Genomic DNA, 20,541 nt, shown 5'->3' with positions numbered 1-20,541 from the left:
AGAATGCCGGGGAAGAGAATGATGACTTTTGAACTCCAATCTTAAAAGGCAATCTTATGGAAAGGGTTATTGGACTGCCTCTGTATATACTTTGCAATAGAACTAGAGCCAATAGGTTGAAGCCTTCAGAACACAGATTTCTGCCTTTAAAATTTTTTTCTGAGAGTTATAAGTGTTAAAAGCATAATCAATCATTTTGTAGAATTTCCCACCAGTGGATATATTTAAGTAGAGCTTCAAAGCCAATTTCCAGATGTTAAAACACCTGTTTTATGGGATCTCAAAGCTCCAGTTTCTCCCCCTGTTGTATCACCTGATAAATTACCATGCTCTGAGTTTTGCATCATTTGCTTATCTACCCATCTCCAGGAAGAACCCTTTGAGGGTAACAACGATATATTACTTATTTTTATATCCCCATCCGTTAGCACAATGCTTGGCACATAGTAGATGCTCAATAAATGTTTATTGAATAGATGAAGGTATAAATGACTACAGTTGAAATAATGGATGAAAAATGTTTTCTTCATGTTGTAGAACCTATCCTTCAAATTGAAGTCTGACCTGGAGATCCAGTATGTAAAAGTGACAAAGATGGAGCTGTTCTGGTTAAGTGGAGTTCTAGTGCCTGGGGACCTACCCTCTGAGTCCTTGAAGCACCTTTGAAGAACTTCTAGGGACATAGTTTCAGAATCACTGGTTTACAAAGTCAAGCTTAGAAAATGTTTTTGATTTGCTTTTTGATTTCTAATTTTTTGATTCTCAGTCTCTTCATTTCAGGTTTGCTGGGTTTCATTTTTCACACTCACTATTGCTTTTCCTTGTCCTCAAAATGTTTTTGAGGTTAAGAGAAGGTGTGCTAAATAGGAAGTGCCTGTGCTTACGTCCACCCCCAGACCCAACTTCATAGGTTCTTAAGCTGGAAAGGTTGCATGACTGACACATTCTGCAGCTCTTGCTTAAAGATTTCTGCTGCAGCCTTTTGGTTTCAATACAGTTTTGGTGGTCATACCATGGCTTCAGTGTCCTGGCTCTGGGTCCTGACTATGGGTGAACTGGAAGTTTTGCAAGCCCATGGTCACTACTCAAAGGTGGAATTACATTTTATAGAATGCAGGAGAAGAAAGTAAAGGGAAGGCCCATCCCTGAAGATAGATATAGGCCCTCAGCCCTGCTTCATCTTTTGTACTTAGGCAGAGAGAGAATGGGAACTGGGGAGAAAGGCTAGTGATGAAGTAGTCATTAAACTGGCCAGGAAGACAGAAGGAAGGAGAATAATGAATGCTAGGAAGAGATGTGTCCTGAGCCTAAGTCTTGCTTCCAAACAAGAGAAATTCATATTTCATGTGTTTCTATGTCTGAAATTGCATGTACTACCTGTATAGTCGTCCTAGTGATAGTGCTCTTCAACCTTGAAAGTCCATTAAAAGAAAACTTTGATTAAATGCACTGACCAGAGACAGAAGAGTATTGTGATTGATTATAATCTGCTTAGATGAGATAAAAACTTAAGTTGCTGAAGTTGTGGGAATGAGATAGTTTGGATGCTATCCAAAATAGCATGAAAGGCCTTTGATCCAGTTTTCAGTAGATTTGACATTATTATGGCAGTAACTTGGAACTATTTTATTGTGTTCAGCCAGTTAACTAAAGATAGTATTTTAGACATTAGAAGAGAAATAGCTAGGGTAAAGAGAAAGAGAAGGTAGGGGAGGGGCCAAAGAGAAAGGAAAGGAGCCAAAAGATGTTTTAGAAGATCATCTAAACCTTGTTCTCACACACCCTGTCTCCACCTCCATTTCAGCGGCTTTCATATTGCTTATATAACTCAATGAGGACATTCTTTAGGCACTTAGTAAATTCTAATTGGCTGTGAGTAGGAAAGAAGTAGAAGAGTAGAGGGTGAAGGCAGCAAGGTCAGGGAAGAAGCCTTAAACTGACCACGTGAGCTGATAATGCAAACATATTTGTTGAAATGTTCTATATACAGGATTTAGGTTGAAACTAGTTTTGTATATGGAATGATTTTTCAAAACCCTTATCAGTCTTGTACAGCTAAATAACCTATTTGTTTGAGCCATCCTGAATTTAGCATTCACCCCAAGCTCTCTGCTCCATCTGCGTTGCTTGGTCTTTGGCATATGACCTTCTCTCATTATTCATAGAGAACATTGGAAGAGTATGATGACTGGTGTGAAAGAGGCCATTTGAGATAGAGGTGAGGAAAGTATGGAGCTCATGTCACCAGGATCTAATGCATCATAATGTACTAACATGGCAAAATAGCACAACAAAGACGTGAATGATAACAAGGATAGAGAGAAGAAATGAGATTTTTCAAAAAGATTAAAAACAGAGTTAATTAGCAAGAAAAAAATTTAAAATAAGTAATAAATGGTATTATTGCAAATGTAAACAAAGCATAATAACAAAAATATTGAGGAATGTGCTGAAAAGGAAGAAAGAGGTGTTTGATGCTGGATGCAGTGTGAAGTCTAAGCTCCTCTATTGAGGGATAGAGTTACTATATCTGAGGCAGTCTTGGTGGCAGTGTAGGCTTCCTGTGGCTCCTCTTAAATCCAAGGGTTGTTTTCAGATCAGAAGTTCAAGGTAGTTTTTCTCCAGGCAGACATCTTGCTTCCACTACTCTTAGACCTGCAATGAAGACATTTTTATGGCTAAAAATTGTTGCAGCTACCATCATCAAAAGAGTATCTCCGAAGATATACAGACCTCTTCCAGCAAAAAGCTCCATATCATTCCTCCCCCCTGGTTTAGAAATATAACATCCTCCATTAAAATATCTCTTATATCCTGTATACCATACACTCCAATCTCACTCCTCATAGAAAAACTGTCTGCAAGAGGGTGTTTAATATGCAACACTGTTTCTTCAGATCATATTTGTTCATCAATTTATTTTAATACGGTGTCTACCCCATTACCATTCTGAAACCATTCTAACAAAGGTCACCCATGACAGCTAACCTGTTCAGGGCCAGATTTTACATGAATCATTTTCAGCACTTATCCTTTTTCACCTCTCTGTGGAAAGGGGTGCCTCCTTCTTGAAATCCTCTCTTTCCCTGATTTCTGTGATGGAGACTTTCCTGGACGTTTTGCTGTTCTCTGGTAGGCCTGCGTCAGATTGTCACTGGCTTCCAGCCTGCCACCCACACCCTGCCTGGTCTTCTGCCCTCCTGCCAAGCTGTGTTCTGCACTCCCTTATTCATGTCATCTTGTTGGTTTTGCAAAGGAAAGTCATCAGCATCTGTATTTTCAGCCAAGACTAGGACATTTAGAAGCCATAAAAATGGAAATCATATCTTCCTTTTGATGTAATTCAAAATAAAAACAATATGGAGCCATTAAAATAAATTTAAGAAAGTTAACAAAGTTCTTAAAATTTCCATGATGCTGATGCTGCTTTGGAAAAATAACACCTTTATTAATTTTTTTTCACTTTGGGCAACCCAATTTTGCTAATGCCCTAATTTCTGTCATCTTGAAGGGCAATCCAACACTGTTTTTGTCACTTTGCATATCTTCTTAGGTTGGCATGACCCTTTCTCCTTGTTCTAGCCACCCTCCCCTCAAATAATTCAGAAAAATGAATGGAATTTGTTGCTGTGCAATTGATGTAGGAATCTCCTTCTGTTTTACTTTTCTACCCGTTTTCTCCCCTTTCTTTGTTGTTATTTGAAGTTTCTCATATTTCCAACCTCATCTAGTCTTTCCTCACACTACCCCTTTCTATCGTCATCTCAGTGGTACAGCATTTGAAATTACTGGAATGTGACAAGTGCTGCTGACCCCATGTCTTTGGAATGCTGACCCCCTACTTCCTGGAACACTCTTGCTCCTCCCTTTACCTGACTAACCCCTGGTCACCACACAGATCTCAGCTTGCCTCCATTTCCTCCTGGGAACCTTTCCTGGCCCTTTAGATAAGGTGAGATTCATTTGCTGAATGTTACCCAGTCCTTATCTCTTCCTTGTTATGCTTAATGTACCTGTTGTGGCTTATTTAATATTCATAAAATACATATGAGCAGAGGCCATTTATGTCTTGTTCAATGCTATATTTCCAATGTCTAATGTTTTATTACTACAAGTAATGTTGAGTTGAACAGATGAGATAAAAGTACTAAATTGGCAAAATCTTACTTTATTTTCCCCGACCCAGTTCAAATGTCATCTTTCCTTAAAGTTCTCCTCCCTACCAGCAAAAATGTGCTTCTCTCGTAGAACTTACACATTCCATCATGATTGTCTAAAAGTCAACTAGCAAAAACTGACAAGGTTTTGAAAGAGAAGGAAAGACTGAGGAACTGTCTCAGAATGGAGGTGATTAAAGAGACATGATGACAAAATGCAGTGTGGGATCCCTGGAGTGAATCCTGGAACAGAAGGACCATAGTAGAAAAACTGGTGAAACAAAGTTTGTAGTTTAGTTAATAGTATTGTACCAAGGTGAATTCCTTATTTGTGGTCATTGGCATGAAGGTTATGTGAGATACTGACATTAAGGTAAGCCGGGGGGAAAGGTCTACGGGAACCGTTTCTACAATTTTCATTTTTTTCTCAAGATTCAAAACTACTTTAAAATAAAAAGTTAAAAAGAAAAGCCAACTAGGAACTTTCTATAGACAAAGTATATCTTAAGAATGTAGATTTCTAGCCCCTAACAGTGTCCAGTCTAGTAGGTGCTCAATAAACACCAAAGTAATTTACCCTTGCTTGCTCCCGTTTTGGTTATTTGCAGTCTGTGTTGGCGCCTACCTGTTCTGGCCTTACCTAGCAACAGCTTGACTCCTTTAGGGATGACCTAGTCCTAGAGTGCGTATGCTTGAGAGGCCAGTATCCTGCCTTTCTGTGGCAAAGATGCTGTACTACATACATCCTATGTATTGGTAATTTGCTTTCATCAGTACTGAGGTTAATAAGGAAGATATATAAAATAATAAGAGAAAATGGGACATCTGGTCTCTTGTCTACCTTATTTTATTTTTTTTGAGACAAGTTCTCACTAGGTTGCCCAGGTTGAGTGCAATCACAACTCACTGCAGCCTCAACTTCCTGGGCTCAGGTGATTCTCCCACCTCAGCCTCCCAAGTAGCTGGGACTACAAGTGTGCACCACCATGCCCAGCTAATTTTTTTGTTTGTTTGTTTGTTTTTGTGGAGATGAGGTCTTGCTATGTTGCCCAGGCTGGTCTTGAATTCCTGGCCTCAAGCCTAGCCTCAAGTGATCTTCCTACCTCAGCCTCTCAAAGTGCTGGGATTACAGGTATGAGCCATTGCACCAGCCCTACCTTGATTTTAAATGGTACAAGTTTTGCCTTTGAAGTTAAAATTTTTAATATTTGCATGCCTAGATAGTCCAGTCAGATTTTCAATTAAGCATCCTTTTTTTAATTATGATTTAATATGTTCCTTTTATTGTTTTACACATAGAGAACTGACCACCTTTTTACTAATAGCATCTCTTCTCAAATTTTGTGCAGGAAATGTTCCTCTAAAATGTATCAAAGATATAAAAGGATATACTTATCCTATTACATTGTGGTAGAAATCGGAAACACTATGGTTTTTATTAAGATAACTTGCAAAAGTTGAAAAAATCATTTAAAAACCTGAGAAACTCTTGTAAAATCCTCACTGAGCATTGCCAAGAGCATTCTAAACTTAGTCTGTCACTTGAAAATGACTATATAATAACACATGTAATTAATAAGAGCTATAATAAGACCTTCTAATCAGCTGAAAATTCAAGAAAGGTTTTTTAAAGGTTGAATCCTTTATATAAATTTTGAGTTGATGTGTAGTTATTTTCCCCTTGCTCATAAAACCTTTGATTTGCAATTATTTCCTATTGAAAACACAGAATATTTCATTTCAGTCATACCTGAATTGTCATTTGCTCTCATAAACCATGTACTCCTAACAACAGAGTTAAGATTATCTTAGCAAAGAAAAGTCCCTCTTGTTTGTTTCATAGTATCCTCCCCTGGGGCTCTCTGCCCTGGCCAACTACTGACCTATGTCATTCCATGGCATCTATCATCTTTGTATCTACGCACTAGGCATTCACACCTCACAAACACAAACATCCACATATGGAAAGTGTGGAGCTTGGAGCAGAGGTTTCCTACAGTGAACATTTTTACAAAACAAGAACCAGGCAACTTGCCACATTCATGTTCCTTCAACTTATAGTAATGGGTAACTGGATGTGGCAATTTGAACTAGAATTTAAAGAAAAAAGGAAACAAAGAGCCTCCATTTGTTTATATATTGCAATTTTGAAAATGTTTACTGAACACCCAAATGCTATCTACTTTGTGAGGTATCACAAATGCTTTTTCAGGATCAACACACATAGAGACTCGGCAATATTTCTTGTATCTAAGGACTTGGGATGGTGAAATCTCCTTTGTTGAGGACACCACAGCATCACAGAAGTAGCCAATCTTTTAAACTCTCTTTTGCTTTACCAATAAAAAGAGAAACAAAAAGCAGTGTTACTTTTTTGGGGGACGGAGTCTCGTTCTGTTGCCAGGCTGGAGTGCAGCGGTGCGATATTGGTTCACTGTAATCTCTGCCTCCCAGGTTAAAGTGATTCTCCTGCCTCAGTCCCCTGAGTAGCTGCGATTACAGGCCTCCGCTACCATGCCCAGCTAATTTTTGTATTTTTAATAGAGGATGGGGTTTCACCATGTTGGCCAGGATGGCCGCGATCACTTGACCTCTTGATCTGCCCGCCTCGGCCCAATCTTACATTTTAGCAAGCTTTCTGTTTAAAGGAATGGGGCTTTCATAAGCAAATAACTAATATATGATGAACTCCCTAATTAGTCTTTTAGACACAGTCTCAGAATATAAATTCCCAGAATTTCATACACTTTTCTAACCTTTATTATTTTAACTCATAATTGAATACACCACCAGCCAACTCTCAGATCAATTGATTTTCCATTGGTGATACTTGCTCCTTATCATTTGGACTAATTAATACTTTCATTACTTCAATTTTTCCATGCAGTTCTTGGCCAGTGGGTTGGGCATCATCACCATGCAGGGGTTTGAAATATTTGTTCAATAACTGATGTGCAAAAGTCTGGGTTATAGAAAGGTTGAAAACGTCTCTGCTAAGATTATACTACAGTGCCCTCTAGCCTATATTGCAGGGAGAAAAATGTTTCCCCTTCCTGCTGTTCATTTCTAGTGGCACATTACAGTATTTGTTATATAAAGGATATGAACCGTCTATTAAATACCATACTTCCTAAAATGCAGACATAAAGTTGCTTTCTAATAGCAGACATAAAGTTGCTCTCTTAAAGAGTCAGTGCCTTATTACTGAAGAAATATCCAGTATCCTAAAGTGTCAACAGGTGCAGAAACACTGCACTGCTGTGTCTAGGGACTATCTGTTGAAAACCTTTGCTTGGTTGAGTAAAAGTAGAGAAGAGTTTAACTTCCACCTCTCTTCCTCATCCCCCATCAGAAGGCAGCAATCCATAAACCCTATTCTTGAGTGTGGCAAGTGCAGATGCCTTTGGTGATACCTAATTATCCTTGATCTCTAAGTCTTTATTGCCATATCATTTTGGGAAAGAACAGTATCTATAGATTCAAGCCTTCCTGTGTCTATGTTGTTTTACGTTCAACAAATAGACTTTAAAGAGAAAATTTAGTATTTCCTAAAATCTTTCTTCGATTACTTGATATCTGTGGTTTTCTTTCCTACCTCCCCTTCAAACAGAAGCCTTGAAATACTAAAAACTTAACCTTAAGAATTTCATTAAGCAAAGCCCACAATATTTTTTTTGGAGATTTTCTTTAAAAAATAGCTTATATTTCTTCAAAGTCTTCAAATTGTAAAAGTAGGTGAAGAGTAGGACGTAATTTATTCTACTATATCAGTAAATAACCTTGAAAGCTTTCTTAAAAGGCAGTCTCTTTCCTGATTATACAAAGCATTTAATGGGAGGGAAAAAGTGCTCTTGAAATATTGCAGTACATAGACTTTTAAACTTACAAAAACAAAAATACTGCAGCACGTTTACACTCTGCCATAAAGTACTATAGTGAATAATTAAAACAACTAGAATTGTCAGAATAAATAACTATGGATTGCAGTGCAGTGCTCTAAATTTTTTAATGCTTTTTGCATGTTGATTTGCATAGCATAGTAATAAGCAAAGGATTTCCCAGTCATTAAATGTGAATTAACAAGAAAGTATTTTAATGGGTGTTTTGGTCTTATTTCAGAATTTGGCTGGTTATTTAATTCTATACCCTTCTCTTGCATTTACTCTAAAAAAAACTTTATTTGTATAAATAATGTATTTAAAAGTAAACAAATCAGAACTCCATGGTCTGAAAAACAGAATTTAGCAATTAATTTGTCACATAAATGTGAAGCTTTCCCTAGTACCTCACTTCCGAGCATTGAAGAAGTGAGCATTTCACACAGAACATGTTATCTTTACTATTCAATAGTTCAAAAGCACTAACAACAATATGCATTTAAGGGTCTGTATATTTCATTTTGAAATATAAACTCTTAAAACAACAACATTAGTATTTCTGTGTCTATATCCAAATATATTAAATGATTTCTAAGTGAATTTTTCCAGATGATTGTCACTATTTTCCATATTAAATCATTGGTATGAAAAATTACCGTTCACTTTTGTCTCTCCATGTATCTCCTTTGCAGTATTCCAAAGTGGCCTTACTTGGTAACCTCAGCTTTGAGCTGATGAATAAAACTGGCAGTTTTCATGAATTGTCTCCTAGTCCTGGAGCAAAGGACTGAGTATAGGAGGAAGACTGCTGAATGACATCTGGGAGACTGCTCAGCTGATCTGAGATTTGAAGCTGGTGGTGTTCACATACTTCTGCACCATCCCAGAATCTTTGCCTGAAATCATCCCTCAGGCCACCTGTTTCTTGGAGTTCTATGACTAATGTCACACTGTGAAGGAGCAAAAGTTTTTATCCATGTTTGTGATAATGAGTGGCATTCTCATTTAACCTCATAATATATTAATATGATCAAATTTTGCTAAATACGTGAACCTAAATCCAAAACAGTGAATTGTTGAGAGTGGGAAAGAAGGCTGGGGAGGTGGGAGAGAGGGAGAGAGTCTAACACTTGTTGAATACCTACTAAGTGCCAGATGCTTACTGTGTATCATCTCACTGAATCATTGCAACACCATTGTAAAGAACTAGTTCCCCAGTTTTGCATGTGAAAAATATTAATTGCTTTCCCAATGTTACCCTTGCCCAGTGAATCATGGGTCTTAATTCCCAGCCAAGTATTTCTGACTCCAAACCTCATGCTTTCTGCCCATATGCACATAATCTGAAGGATCATCTCAGCAAGAAATACTTAAAGTTTTTTGTTGCTGAATGCATTATAACTTTGAGAAGGCTTTCTGTATGCCATTCCTTCCCAAACATTACAATACACTTGTGGAGCACTCAGTGGAACTTTAGTTCATTATGGCAGTGATAAGGTAACAAGGAAATAAGAGCAGTTCTTCTCTCTTCTTATTGCTCCCTGTCTCTTGCCTGATGCCATGTTACCCTCAGACCAGATATAAGACTTGGACCTGTGGTTTAGGTGTCATTTGCAGAACAATAAGTCTCAGGTATAATCTTAGTTCCTGATTGTAAAGGTCAATCCAGGTTTATTAAGGCTACTGTACATCCCAGCTTTCCTGACATAGCCTTGAATTGGAGGGCTTTTATTCTTCATCATAAAAACGATCTCTTAATGTGTGCCATCTTCCCTTGTAAGACTATTTGATACCTTTGCAAAAAAGAAAGTCTCTTGTCAAAACATATAATGATTTTTCTATTTGGAGGGTCTCAGGAAGCATAAGCAGAACTGAGTGAAATATGGAGGGCCTCCCTTTCCACAAGGTATGTCCTCACAGAGTGATTGAGTGGTATGCCCTGTGGCAGCAAGAGTGACAAGTCTTAGGCCTACTTCTGCTTTCACTTTTTCTTTTGTCCATTGCTTAAAATAACTGAGCTTTATATTTTGTTCCCCTCATCATGTGAAATTGCAGATGTTTGCTGGTTTCATTCTTTTCTTTTGTTGAACTAACTCCCCCTCTAATGGATGGTTTTTGTTTTCAAAACAACGCTCTACATTTCAGTTTGAATAGCTCCCTCTGAAATAATAAAGTTGTTCTTTTACCCATGTAATCAAAATTTCCTTTCATTTTAAACTTAAAAATAATTTAGAAGATGTGAGTGATAAATTTCCATGCAGCCAATTTAAATATTCTTGTTCATTTTCATTCATGTATCTCTACTCCCATGGGAGAAATGTCAAATTAGGGAAATAGCAGTGCATTCCCTTCCTACTTTCAGAAAAGTACGTTCCCTTCCTACTTCGAAAAAACATGCAGGATTTAAGAGCCAAGACCAAAAGTATTTTATCCTAGCTTTTAGCATAGAACTGCTACATGCCTACCCAATATCCATTCTCCATTTAGTCCTAGAAACCTGATTTTTTCCAGTTGGCAATGTACCCAGTTACACATTCTTATTTCCTAGCTTCCGATGGGTGGTCAATGAGATTAGGTAGAAGTCCTTGGGTATGCTTTCGGGAAGGCTATGTGAAACAGGCTAATTCCATTGAGAGGGAAATCTTTTTGGTCCTTTCTTTCTTCCTCCTCTTTTTGCCTGGAATGTAATATCTGAAGCACTATAGCTACCTTAGGCCTTGCAGATAGAAACTATGCAGAAAGATAGGCTCCAGAGTTCCTGATGACTTTGGACCTGCTATAGCAGCATATGTGTCTGTTTTAGTCAGTTCAGGCTAAGACTGGGTGGCTTAAGCAAAAGGTACTTACTTTACACAGTTCCAGAGGCTAGGAAGTCCAAGATCAAGATGCTGGCAGATTTGGTGTCCAGTGAGGGCTATTTCCTGCTTCATAGATGTGATGGTAGTGTTTGCCCTGTGTCCTAACATAGTAGAAGGAGAGAGTGAGCTCTCTGGGGTCTCTTTTATAAGGGTGAGTGTTAGGATTTCAACTTTTGCATTTTGGAGGGGTACAAACATTCATAACAAATGCTTACATCTCTACTTCCTTTATCTGAGGAGGAAACAAACCTGTCTTGTTTTAGCCACATATTGGGAGTTTTATGATATAAAGATAAGCCTAATCATACCTGATCTATTTTCTTTATTTTTCCCATGGCTGTAATACAAAAACATCTATTCCTCCTTCACCAATCTCTTTACTTCTCCCAACTCTAATTTCCTCCTTTTCTCCTTATTTCTAACATCCAAGAGGACATTTTCAGGCAGGAAGTGCCTGCCTAAAAATCACATATGCTATCCTGCCCAAGAATGGAGAATGTATTCACAGCTATTTCTGCTAGCGCTCAAGAGGACATTTTCAGGCAGGAAGTGCCTGCCCGAAAATCACATATATAGACTGGTCCTGCCCAAGAATGGAGAATATATTCACAGCTATTTCTGCTGTCCCTTTCTTTGTTCTTCTATGAATATGGAGATTTTCAAAGAGGCCCGGAGACATTTCACAGCAGTACTCATTACAGTAGTTGTGGGATAGAGAAGTATAGGACCGAGTAGTTCTTCTGCATGCATGAGCAATTGAAGTCTAGTATCTACCCCATAGCAAAAGATGAGTTGTATGAGGTTAGAATCTCACATGGATTGGATGCAGTGGCACATGCTTGTAATCCCAGTGCTTTGGGAGGCGAAGGTGGGAGGACTGCATTAGGCCAGGAGTTTTCAACCAACCTGGACAATGTAGCAAGACCTCATCTCTATAAAAAATAGAAAAATAAATAATCGGATATGGTGGTATGAATTTGTAATCCTTGCTACTCAGGAGGCTGAGGTTGGGGGACCACTTGAATTCAGGAGTTCGAGAATGTACTGAGCTACGACCGTGCCACTGCATTCCTGTCTGGGTGACACAGCAGGACCCTGACTCAAAAAAAAAAAAAATTTTTTCACATGGGACAGGAACAGAGTTTCTTTCCAATGATGTCTACAGGAAGTACATTCTGTCCTGCCAGCAGCATTTCAATGAAAGAGTGTTTCAATGAGTGTTTCTCATTCATTGACTAGTGAATGAGAGAGCTCCCTTTAAGCCTTTATTGGACCTGGGTATTCTTACCTGCCTTCCTGCAACTTTCTATGAGATTGCTAATATCAAAGAAGATAGAGATCAAGTTCAGTCTGGGGTGACTTAAAAGAGTCATCCAAGAAGCAATGTGGACATAAATTGAGAAATTAGAGTGAGTTACTCAGGCAGAAACACAAAGAGAAGTGCCAGGGATATAACATCAGTAAAACAAGACCTGATCCCTTTCTATGCTGCAAGCCCCTGCTGTAAGAAGATACTGATGCTGTCACATGCATGCTCTGTCATAATGCTCTGTTTCTCCTGGCTATTGCCAGGATCCTTGGTGTTGAGGCCTTACTTAAACTTTCCTGTTCAACAAGTCAATCCCTATCAGCACAGGCTGCTATCCCTCTAGGCATCAAAGCACTTGGCATGTTTTTAGAGAGTAATTTCAAGGTAGTTATAATTGTTGCTAATAAACACACTACATTGGGCACAAGCTGGACTAGGAAAGAGTGTCATAAAAAGAAATCTATAATGATAAGGGATTGTAAATTGCTAACGGATATCCTAACAAAATAGAGCTTTTATTAAAATTAAGAATCTCTTTCTCATATGAAAGAACTGGGACGGATTATTTTAGCTTTACTTGGCATAGGTTCTTCATGATAAGAGGAGTATATATATATGCATTTTGAGGGCAACATCCAGAGCCTGGAAAAGGTCCAGAGAAGAGCAAATACAATTATCAATAGGTTGGAAAATTGGCCCTTTAACAAAAGGTTGAAGGAGTTGGATGCATTTAGCCTGGAGTAGAAGCAATTTGATAACTGTTAAAGAGCTGTTATTAAGGAGGACACTGTCCAATGTTCTCTCTCCCCATCGAGGACACAAATAAAAGGAATTGTTTAAACTGGAAGAGAAGAGTGGGATTTAGATTAAATATTAGGAAACATTTCTTAAGAGTGAGCATCATTAAAGAAAAAAATGCCATAAGCTATAACCAGTTCCTGAGGAAGGCGAAGGACTCTGTGTCTCGGGATGTTAGTGTAGTGGGCACAACACAGGCTTTGAACCCAGAGAGAACTGCTTTTGAATCTCAGTCTTGCCTCAGCTAACATAAATAAAAGGATCTTAAAAATTCCTCCACTTTGTAGATTTTTTGGGGAATGTGGAACATAGTATTTGGACATGCATTTAGGTGATAAAGATGATAAATAAACATTATTTTTCCCTTTAACTACTCTACCGTTGTTGAGATTTTACAGTACACAGGTTAGGCAATGTATTCTTGTCAGTACTGATTATTTTTCTTTGCTTTGCAAGGATTTGGCTTTTGTTTTTTCTTGAAAAAAATGGATCCTAGCAATTTGTAGCAGATTATTATTACTTGGTTTTACAAAGTCATTACTGGTGTGTATGTGTGTGTTTGGATTCACACTTACATCTTGAACAGGGAAACATTAGAAAGGTATTTCAAACTCAAAGTAAAAAGATACATACTAGAATTCACAAAAAGAGATCATTGGACTAAACATGGTATGCTAAGACATAGCATTAATTTCCCCTCTTTTGCCATAATTGGATCTGTTACCTGGTGTACTGTCATTTCATCAACTGTTTGTGAAAATCTCTATTTAGAGAAAACCTTGTCTGTTTAGCTCATCTGCCACTGTCATGACTGCCTCCCATGCATTCGTAGGTTGGTCTTTGAAGCACATGTTCTGAAGCAGCTGATTGCCTTCCTCGGCTGTAACCGCTGGGTCTTAATTAAGGGATCTGTGTATTTTTCTGACGTAAGTGGTATTATAGCATGTGCAGTTGTTAAACTAGTGGAGTTTTCTCTGTTTTCAGAAGCTAATAAGGAGGCAGAAACTCTGACAATTGCTCTGTCTTGATTCTCACCTTCATGGAAGACTCTAAAACTGTGACCTTAAGCTTTCTCCCTAAGTGGGGGAGTGTGATTCTTAGCTCTTGGGGCAGGGCTTTAGGGCACTTTCAGTGAGCACTTACAGCTCTTTCATGAAAAGAGTGTTGACACATACCAAGTGCCTCCTGGGTGCTGGGTGCCCATCTAAGTGCTTCCCATGCATTAATTCATGCCATCTTCCCAACAGCACTGTGAATTTCTAACTGTTTATTGTTGCTCGCATTTTATAGATAAGAAAATGGAATCACAGCAAACATAAGCAACATGCCCAGGAGCACGCAGCTGGCAAATAGCTGAGCTAGCACTTGGACTCAGGCAAACTGGCTCCTGAGCCTGCATGTGTAACCACTGTGCGACACTGCCTCTCAGAGCAGCTTCCTGTTGCCTTTGGAGCAGGTCTTCGGAAGAGTGTCTGCAAAATGCCTTGACACATTCTAATTATTTGTTCCTTTATCATGGGAATGTTTTTGAAATCTTGCAACCAGAAAACTGCCAAGCTATCTTCTTAATTCTAGTTTCGTGACACTTAACTTTGAATACAGAATTTATTATGGCTGGTTAACTTAGAACTCTCTTGATTCTAAAAACAGCTTCCTGACTTATTCTTCAGTCTGCCAGAGCTGTTCTTTGCAGCAGTATGTTAACCCCTTCACATCTTTCTTTATGTCACCACAACATTAACTTATACCACAACCATGCCTCTGGAAGGGGTAGCCATTCACGTGCAAAAGCATATCACAGATGACACCTTAGAAGCCCTTCTTAACTGGATTTACAAAACACTGACAAAAACCCTCTATTCTGCATCCAGTGGTGCATCCAGGCCCACCAAAGATTTTTTTTTTTTTTTTTTTTTTTTCCCAAATTCCTCAGAGGTAGTATTCTCACGGCCACTCTGGCTTTAACTTTCACTTCCCATTGAAGTGTTGATCTCCCTTGCCATTTGCTTCCCTGTGCTCCATAGTGACCCATTCCTGGCTTCCTTCTCCCCCTAGACTTCCCTGCAATTGCACACACACAAGGCATTTTTAAGTATAACAGACTTTATTGAACGTTTGGGGCAACAGGGATCAGTTAGTGGTTACATCAACACAACACAACCTCAAACTGAATTTAGAATTTTCTGTTTCTAAATGTCCTCCAGCCATCCCACCACAGAATTCTCTTAGGTCACCCTTGTAGCAAGCTCCAGTCTCTTGCAACTTCACCCTACTCCCTTTCTAACTATACTTTAAATACAGTTTTTCTTACATTTTATGCATGGTTGTCTAGCTGACAACTCCTTATTTGGCTTCCTGCCTGCCTTTGTCTACAAATTGGTTAATATCTTGCTAAACAAAATGACCATTGATTCTTTACCAATATAGCAGAACTGGCAATGACTTTTTTCTCAATGACAGGAATTTTTACTTTCCCCTCTGATATAAGAAGTGGCCATAGTCAGTTTGAGTTTTATACACATTTATTCTTTAGGCTAAACTAGTAACAAAAATGTACTAGTGTTGTATTTTAAAATATGATAAGGAACACAGTGTGCTATAGAGTGTATATAACTTCCTCATCTTCTGGTAAATGAACATTAATATGAAAGTAAACCAGTACCACTGGTTACATTAACTGCAGGAGGTAGTGGTGGCTCCGGGGCCAGCTTTACCTTTGGGGAGAAATTCTTGAATAAGGCAATGATTGCTAATCAAATCTCATTTCTGCTTATTAATGGTGCCCAGTAGAGAACTTGACCAATACCTCAGGGCTCAGGTAGAAACAAGGGGAGAGAATGGATCCAGACCAAGTGAGGCTGTGACCGTTGACTACTATAAGGGTGAATTAGTATGTTCTCACACTGCTAGAAGAGATACCCGAGGCTGGGTAGTTTATAAAGAAAAAGAGGTTTAATGGACTGACAGTTTTACATGGCTGGGAGGCCTCGCAATCATGGTGGAAGGCGAAGGAGGAACAAAGGTATATCTTACATGCCAGCAGGCAAGAGAGCGTGTGCAGGGGAACCGCCCTTTATGAAACTGTCAGCTCTTGTGAGACTTATTCACTGTCATGAGAACAGCATGGGAAAAAGCCACCCCCATGATTCAATTACCTCCCACCAGGTCCTTCCCATGACACATGGGGACTATGGGAGCTACAATTCAAGATGAGATTTGGGTGGGGACACAGCCAAACCATATCAAAGGGCATCTGAGCAATCCACAGACCTATCGCAAGAATGGGTATGGTGGAGGCACTTCATGGTACCAGAGGCTGACAATCTGGCACATTGGGGGTTCCAGGTGGGGCACAGAATGCAAAGTCAGGCACAGCTAATCTATAGCAGAAGCACCTGCTTCTTCACAGCAGCATGGCAAACACTGACTGGAGGATGACAGCGAGACCCTGAGAGAGGGGCTTAGATGGGTCTGTGGCTAGGGTTCTAGTCCTACAAGGAGCCAAAGTTATTGGTCATCATATCCATGAAGGTTATGGAAAAAAAATTGTTTCAACACAGTAACTGGAAAAATTGCCATCAGAAGGCCTCAGGGACCTCTACTGCTTGTCCCTTGCAGGATCTGATTGACAGCACAATTTAATTCCCAGGTCTGTGTATGGGAGGCAGTTTATGTCTTCTGATCTAATTCTTGCCATTTTCATGATTAGCTCAGGAGCCTTGGCAGTCCTGGGCATATGAGGACCTTGGAAGGCAAAGTCAGGGAAATGTGGAAGGGCCAGTGGTCATAGAACATCATTCAGCACACGCTGGGATACAGAAGACCCTGGCTTTCCTCCTGGGGCATAGGCAGCAGAAAGAGCATTGTTTCTGTTCTTATAAGGCAAAAATTAAAAAGTGTATCAAGCTACAATTTATGAATTGTCTGGAACTCACGGAGGACCTTGGTTGCAAGATAACCAACTGACTAAAAATCTAAGAAGAGAGTGGGGCCTCCAGAAAGAGACAAGACATACATGCTGGCTTGGTAGGGGGCGGACACTGGTTGGTAAATTGATGGAGGCTGAGAGTGAACTATTAGGAAACTGAAGAACCTGAGGAGAGACGGAATTGTGGGAATGCATATACCCTCTAGGGCTTTCCTCCATGAACCCCAGTGGGTACTTACAGGAGATATTGGAGAAAGACTTTTAAGTGTGTCCTTTCTGGATAAAATAAAGCAGGAAAGGGAGGTACTTTAATTGAAAGGCCAGACCTTATGGATGAGGGAGCAAGGACATGGACTTTTGAGGAGTGAGCATTCCAGGCAGAAGGAGCAGCAAGTACACAGGCCCTGAGTTGGGAGTGGACTGGCTGGTGAGAGGAGTAGCAAGGAAACCAGTGTGGCTGGAGCCGAATGATCAGGGAGGAGAGGAATAGAGATGAAGCTAGAGCGGAATCAGGGGCCAGGTAGTGTAGGGTCTTTGGGATGACTGAATGACAGACTTTGGCTTTTGAGTAAGATGCTGAAACCATTGGAGGGTTTTGAATAAGAGGTGATTTAACATGACCTTTGATTTAAAATGATCTTAAAAATATTTGACAATTTCCAATGAGGTTCAACGTGCATTAACCTTTTGACTCTGCAGTCACATTGCTGGGTATTTATCCTAGAGAAATGAAATGTATGTTTGCACAAAATCTTATGTATTCATGTTCATAATAGCTTTATTTGCAATAGTCCAAAATCAGAAATGACCCCAAATGTCTTTCAGTGCTCAATGGGTAAATGGAAAAACAAACTTTGGTATATCAGTACGATGGAAAACTACTCAAGAATAAAAACAGCCATGAGCAGTGGCTCATACCTGTATTCCCAGTGCTTTGGGAGGCCAATGCAGAAGGATTGCTTGAGCCTAGGAGTTCTAGATTAGCTTGGGCAACACAATGAGACCTCTCTCTACCAGGAAAAAAAAAAAAAAATTAGTCGGGTGTGGTGTTGTATACCTGTAGTTCCAGCTACTTGGGAGGCTGAGGTGGGAGGATCTCTTGAGCCTGGGAGGCTGTGTGAGCCACAATCGCACCACTGTGCTCAGCCTGGGCAAAAGAGCAAGACTCTGTCTCAAAAAGTAATAAAAATAAAGAAATATCAGATATATTTAACAGCTTGCATGGATCTCAAGGACATTATGCTAACTGAAAAAAAAAAAAAAAACAGCCAACTCCAAAAGGTTTTATACTGTATGGTTCCACTTATATGTTAAAAATGGAAAAATCATAGTGATGGAAAAGAGATCAGTGATTGTTCGGGTTTAGAGTTGGGGAAGGGTATACCTATAAATGAGTGGCATAGGATGTTTCTTTGTGGTGATGGAACAATTCTGCATCCATTTCGTTTTTTGTTTTTGTCTTTGTTTTGTTTTATTTATGAGGCAGCGTCTTGCTCTATCACCTAGGCTGGACTGCAGTGGTGCTATTTGGCTCACTGTAGCCTTGATCTGCCAGGCTCAAGCAATCCTCCTGACTCAGCCTCCCAAGTAGCTCAGACCACAGGTGTGCACCACCATACCTGGCTTGTTTTTTTAAAAAATTTAATTTTTGTAGAGATGGGGTCTCATTATGTTGCCTAGGCTTGCCTCAAACTCGTGGGCTCAAGCAATCCTCCTGCGTTGGCCTCCCAAAATGCAGGGATTACAGGTGTGAGCTACTACATCCATTCCAGTTTTGTGTCCTGATTGTAATAACGATTGCATAAATCTATATGTGTGATAACATTTCATAGCCAAAATGTGTATATATGTGCATATATAAAAGTGAGTACATGAAAAGAGGGTAGACTCTTAAAAAGGTCTCTTGTTTAAAGTATTGTACCAATGCCAGTTTCCTTGTTGTGTAATGTACTATTGTTATGTAACTTGCTCTCATTGGTGAGAACTGGGAGAAAGATACATAGAATTTCTCTGTATTGTTTTTGCATTTTTTTGTGAGTCTAAAATTATTTCTAAATAAAACATTTTTTAAAAAAGAATCTCTCTGGAAGTTATGTTGAATCAACACTGAAGGGACAAAGGGGAAGCAGGGAGACCAATTAGGAGGCTACTGTAGTCATCCAGGTAAGAGATGATGGTGGCTGGGACCAAGGTGGAATTGGTGATGGAATTCCTACCTGTCCCTTCCAGGCTGTGCAATGGGACAACTTTAAGAAGAGCCAGAGTCTCCAACTGTCACTACCCTGTCACCATCTCTACTGTCATCTCTGGACCCCATCTTTCACCTGTGCTCACCCTGACACCACTTCTGCCCTTGTGACTCCTCATAGCAAGTGTGGGTGCTACTTCCCCTGAGATGTCATGAGTTTCTTTTTCTTTGTTGCCAGGATTGCCCTGAGCCATCACAGGCCCTTGATTTTGACTATCTAAGCTGTATTTCCTCTGCCCATCCGTTAGGAAGAAGATTGCTGTCTGGTTTGAACTGGAATTTCTCGCTGTGTCCCACTGGAGGTATATCATAGTCTGCTCTTCTCACTCCTCTGTCTCAGGAAACATGGAGGGATTCTCTTAGGAGGCTTCAAATTCCTTTTCCTCTGTATAGGGGAAGAATTTGCCTCAGTCATATTTTCTAATGGTGTCTCCTTATCTCTCAGCTCTTTCCCAAGGTACTTTCCCATGTGAAAGAAGGAAGGAAATCTCCATGTCAAAGCATTTTTCTTCCTACTGATTCAATTTTATGGTGTTTATCCTTGTCATCTTTAAGGAGCATGGCTACCTCAATGCTCTGTGGGGGGAAACACCAAACAGAGGCTCAGTCCTCCCAGTATTTAGCCCCTATGACAAAGAGAATGCAGCTACTCCTCTTCTACTTTTGATGATCCACCCCTTCGGTCATCTTTCTAAAATCACCACACCAGCCCACATCCTTCTGGTGCAACCTTCAGATGGGAGAGAAATCCCTTCTTACTTCCTGACTGCAGCCAGGCCTTCCGCTGTCCCATCCTTCTGAAAGTATGTGCTTTGTAGCCACTCAGATATGAACATTTTCCCGGGGGTAGCTGCTCTGCTAGGTTCTTGATACATAAAACTTGAGCCCTTGAGAGGTCCTGGACCATTAAGTCCCAACTGCAACCTACTTAATATTTCATAGTAAGGCTTTGCAAGGCCTTGTATGAATTTTAGTCATCCTTGACATTATCTCCAAAATGGTTGGGACTTTTGCTAGTGGTTTTCTAAATATGGACTAAATCTTCATGGTGGAAAAAGTATAAAAGCTTTACCTTGCTTTGAGATCTTTTCACTTTTACTTCATTAAAACAAATTCCTTATCGAAGTATACATGACTTCTAGTTACTTTATAACAATTATAAAATTGCTGTTTAAATGAACCATATAATTTTAGAACAACACTAAAATATAGCAACACTTTACTACTTTCCCCATTTCCCTCTCAAATCCGTATGTTCTCTGTGATGTTAAATCTCTGAGGAAGACCTCATAAAGTCATTGAGCATCCACTGGTGATCCTGCAAGATAAAAGATCCACAGCCTGTGTTTCAATTCTGGCACTGAT

The 20,541-nt window shown here is 39.5% G+C and overlaps 1 protein-coding gene across 1 annotated transcript in view; it reads left to right on the top strand.

The window, feature by feature from the left end:
* The window catches only part of LOC113224903 (serine/arginine repetitive matrix protein 3-like), a 190,066-nt gene extending 170,527 nt beyond the window's left edge, over window positions 1–19,539 (top strand). Inside the window, exon 3 of the mRNA XM_026454691.1 lies at window positions 19,425–19,539. Within this exon, the coding sequence (XP_026310476.1) occupies window positions 19,425–19,539 (115 nt within the window). The remainder of the gene's footprint in view (window positions 1–19,424) is intronic.
* The last annotated feature ends 1,002 nt before the right edge of the window (window positions 19,540–20,541 follow it).

This window comes from Piliocolobus tephrosceles, chromosome 10 (genome assembly GCF_002776525.5).
Source record: "Piliocolobus tephrosceles isolate RC106 chromosome 10, ASM277652v3, whole genome shotgun sequence".
Classification (NCBI taxonomy): Eukaryota; Metazoa; Chordata; class Mammalia; order Primates; family Cercopithecidae; genus Piliocolobus; species Piliocolobus tephrosceles.
Note: the sequence above shows the minus strand (reverse complement) of the source record. Positions and strands in the feature narration are given on the sequence as shown.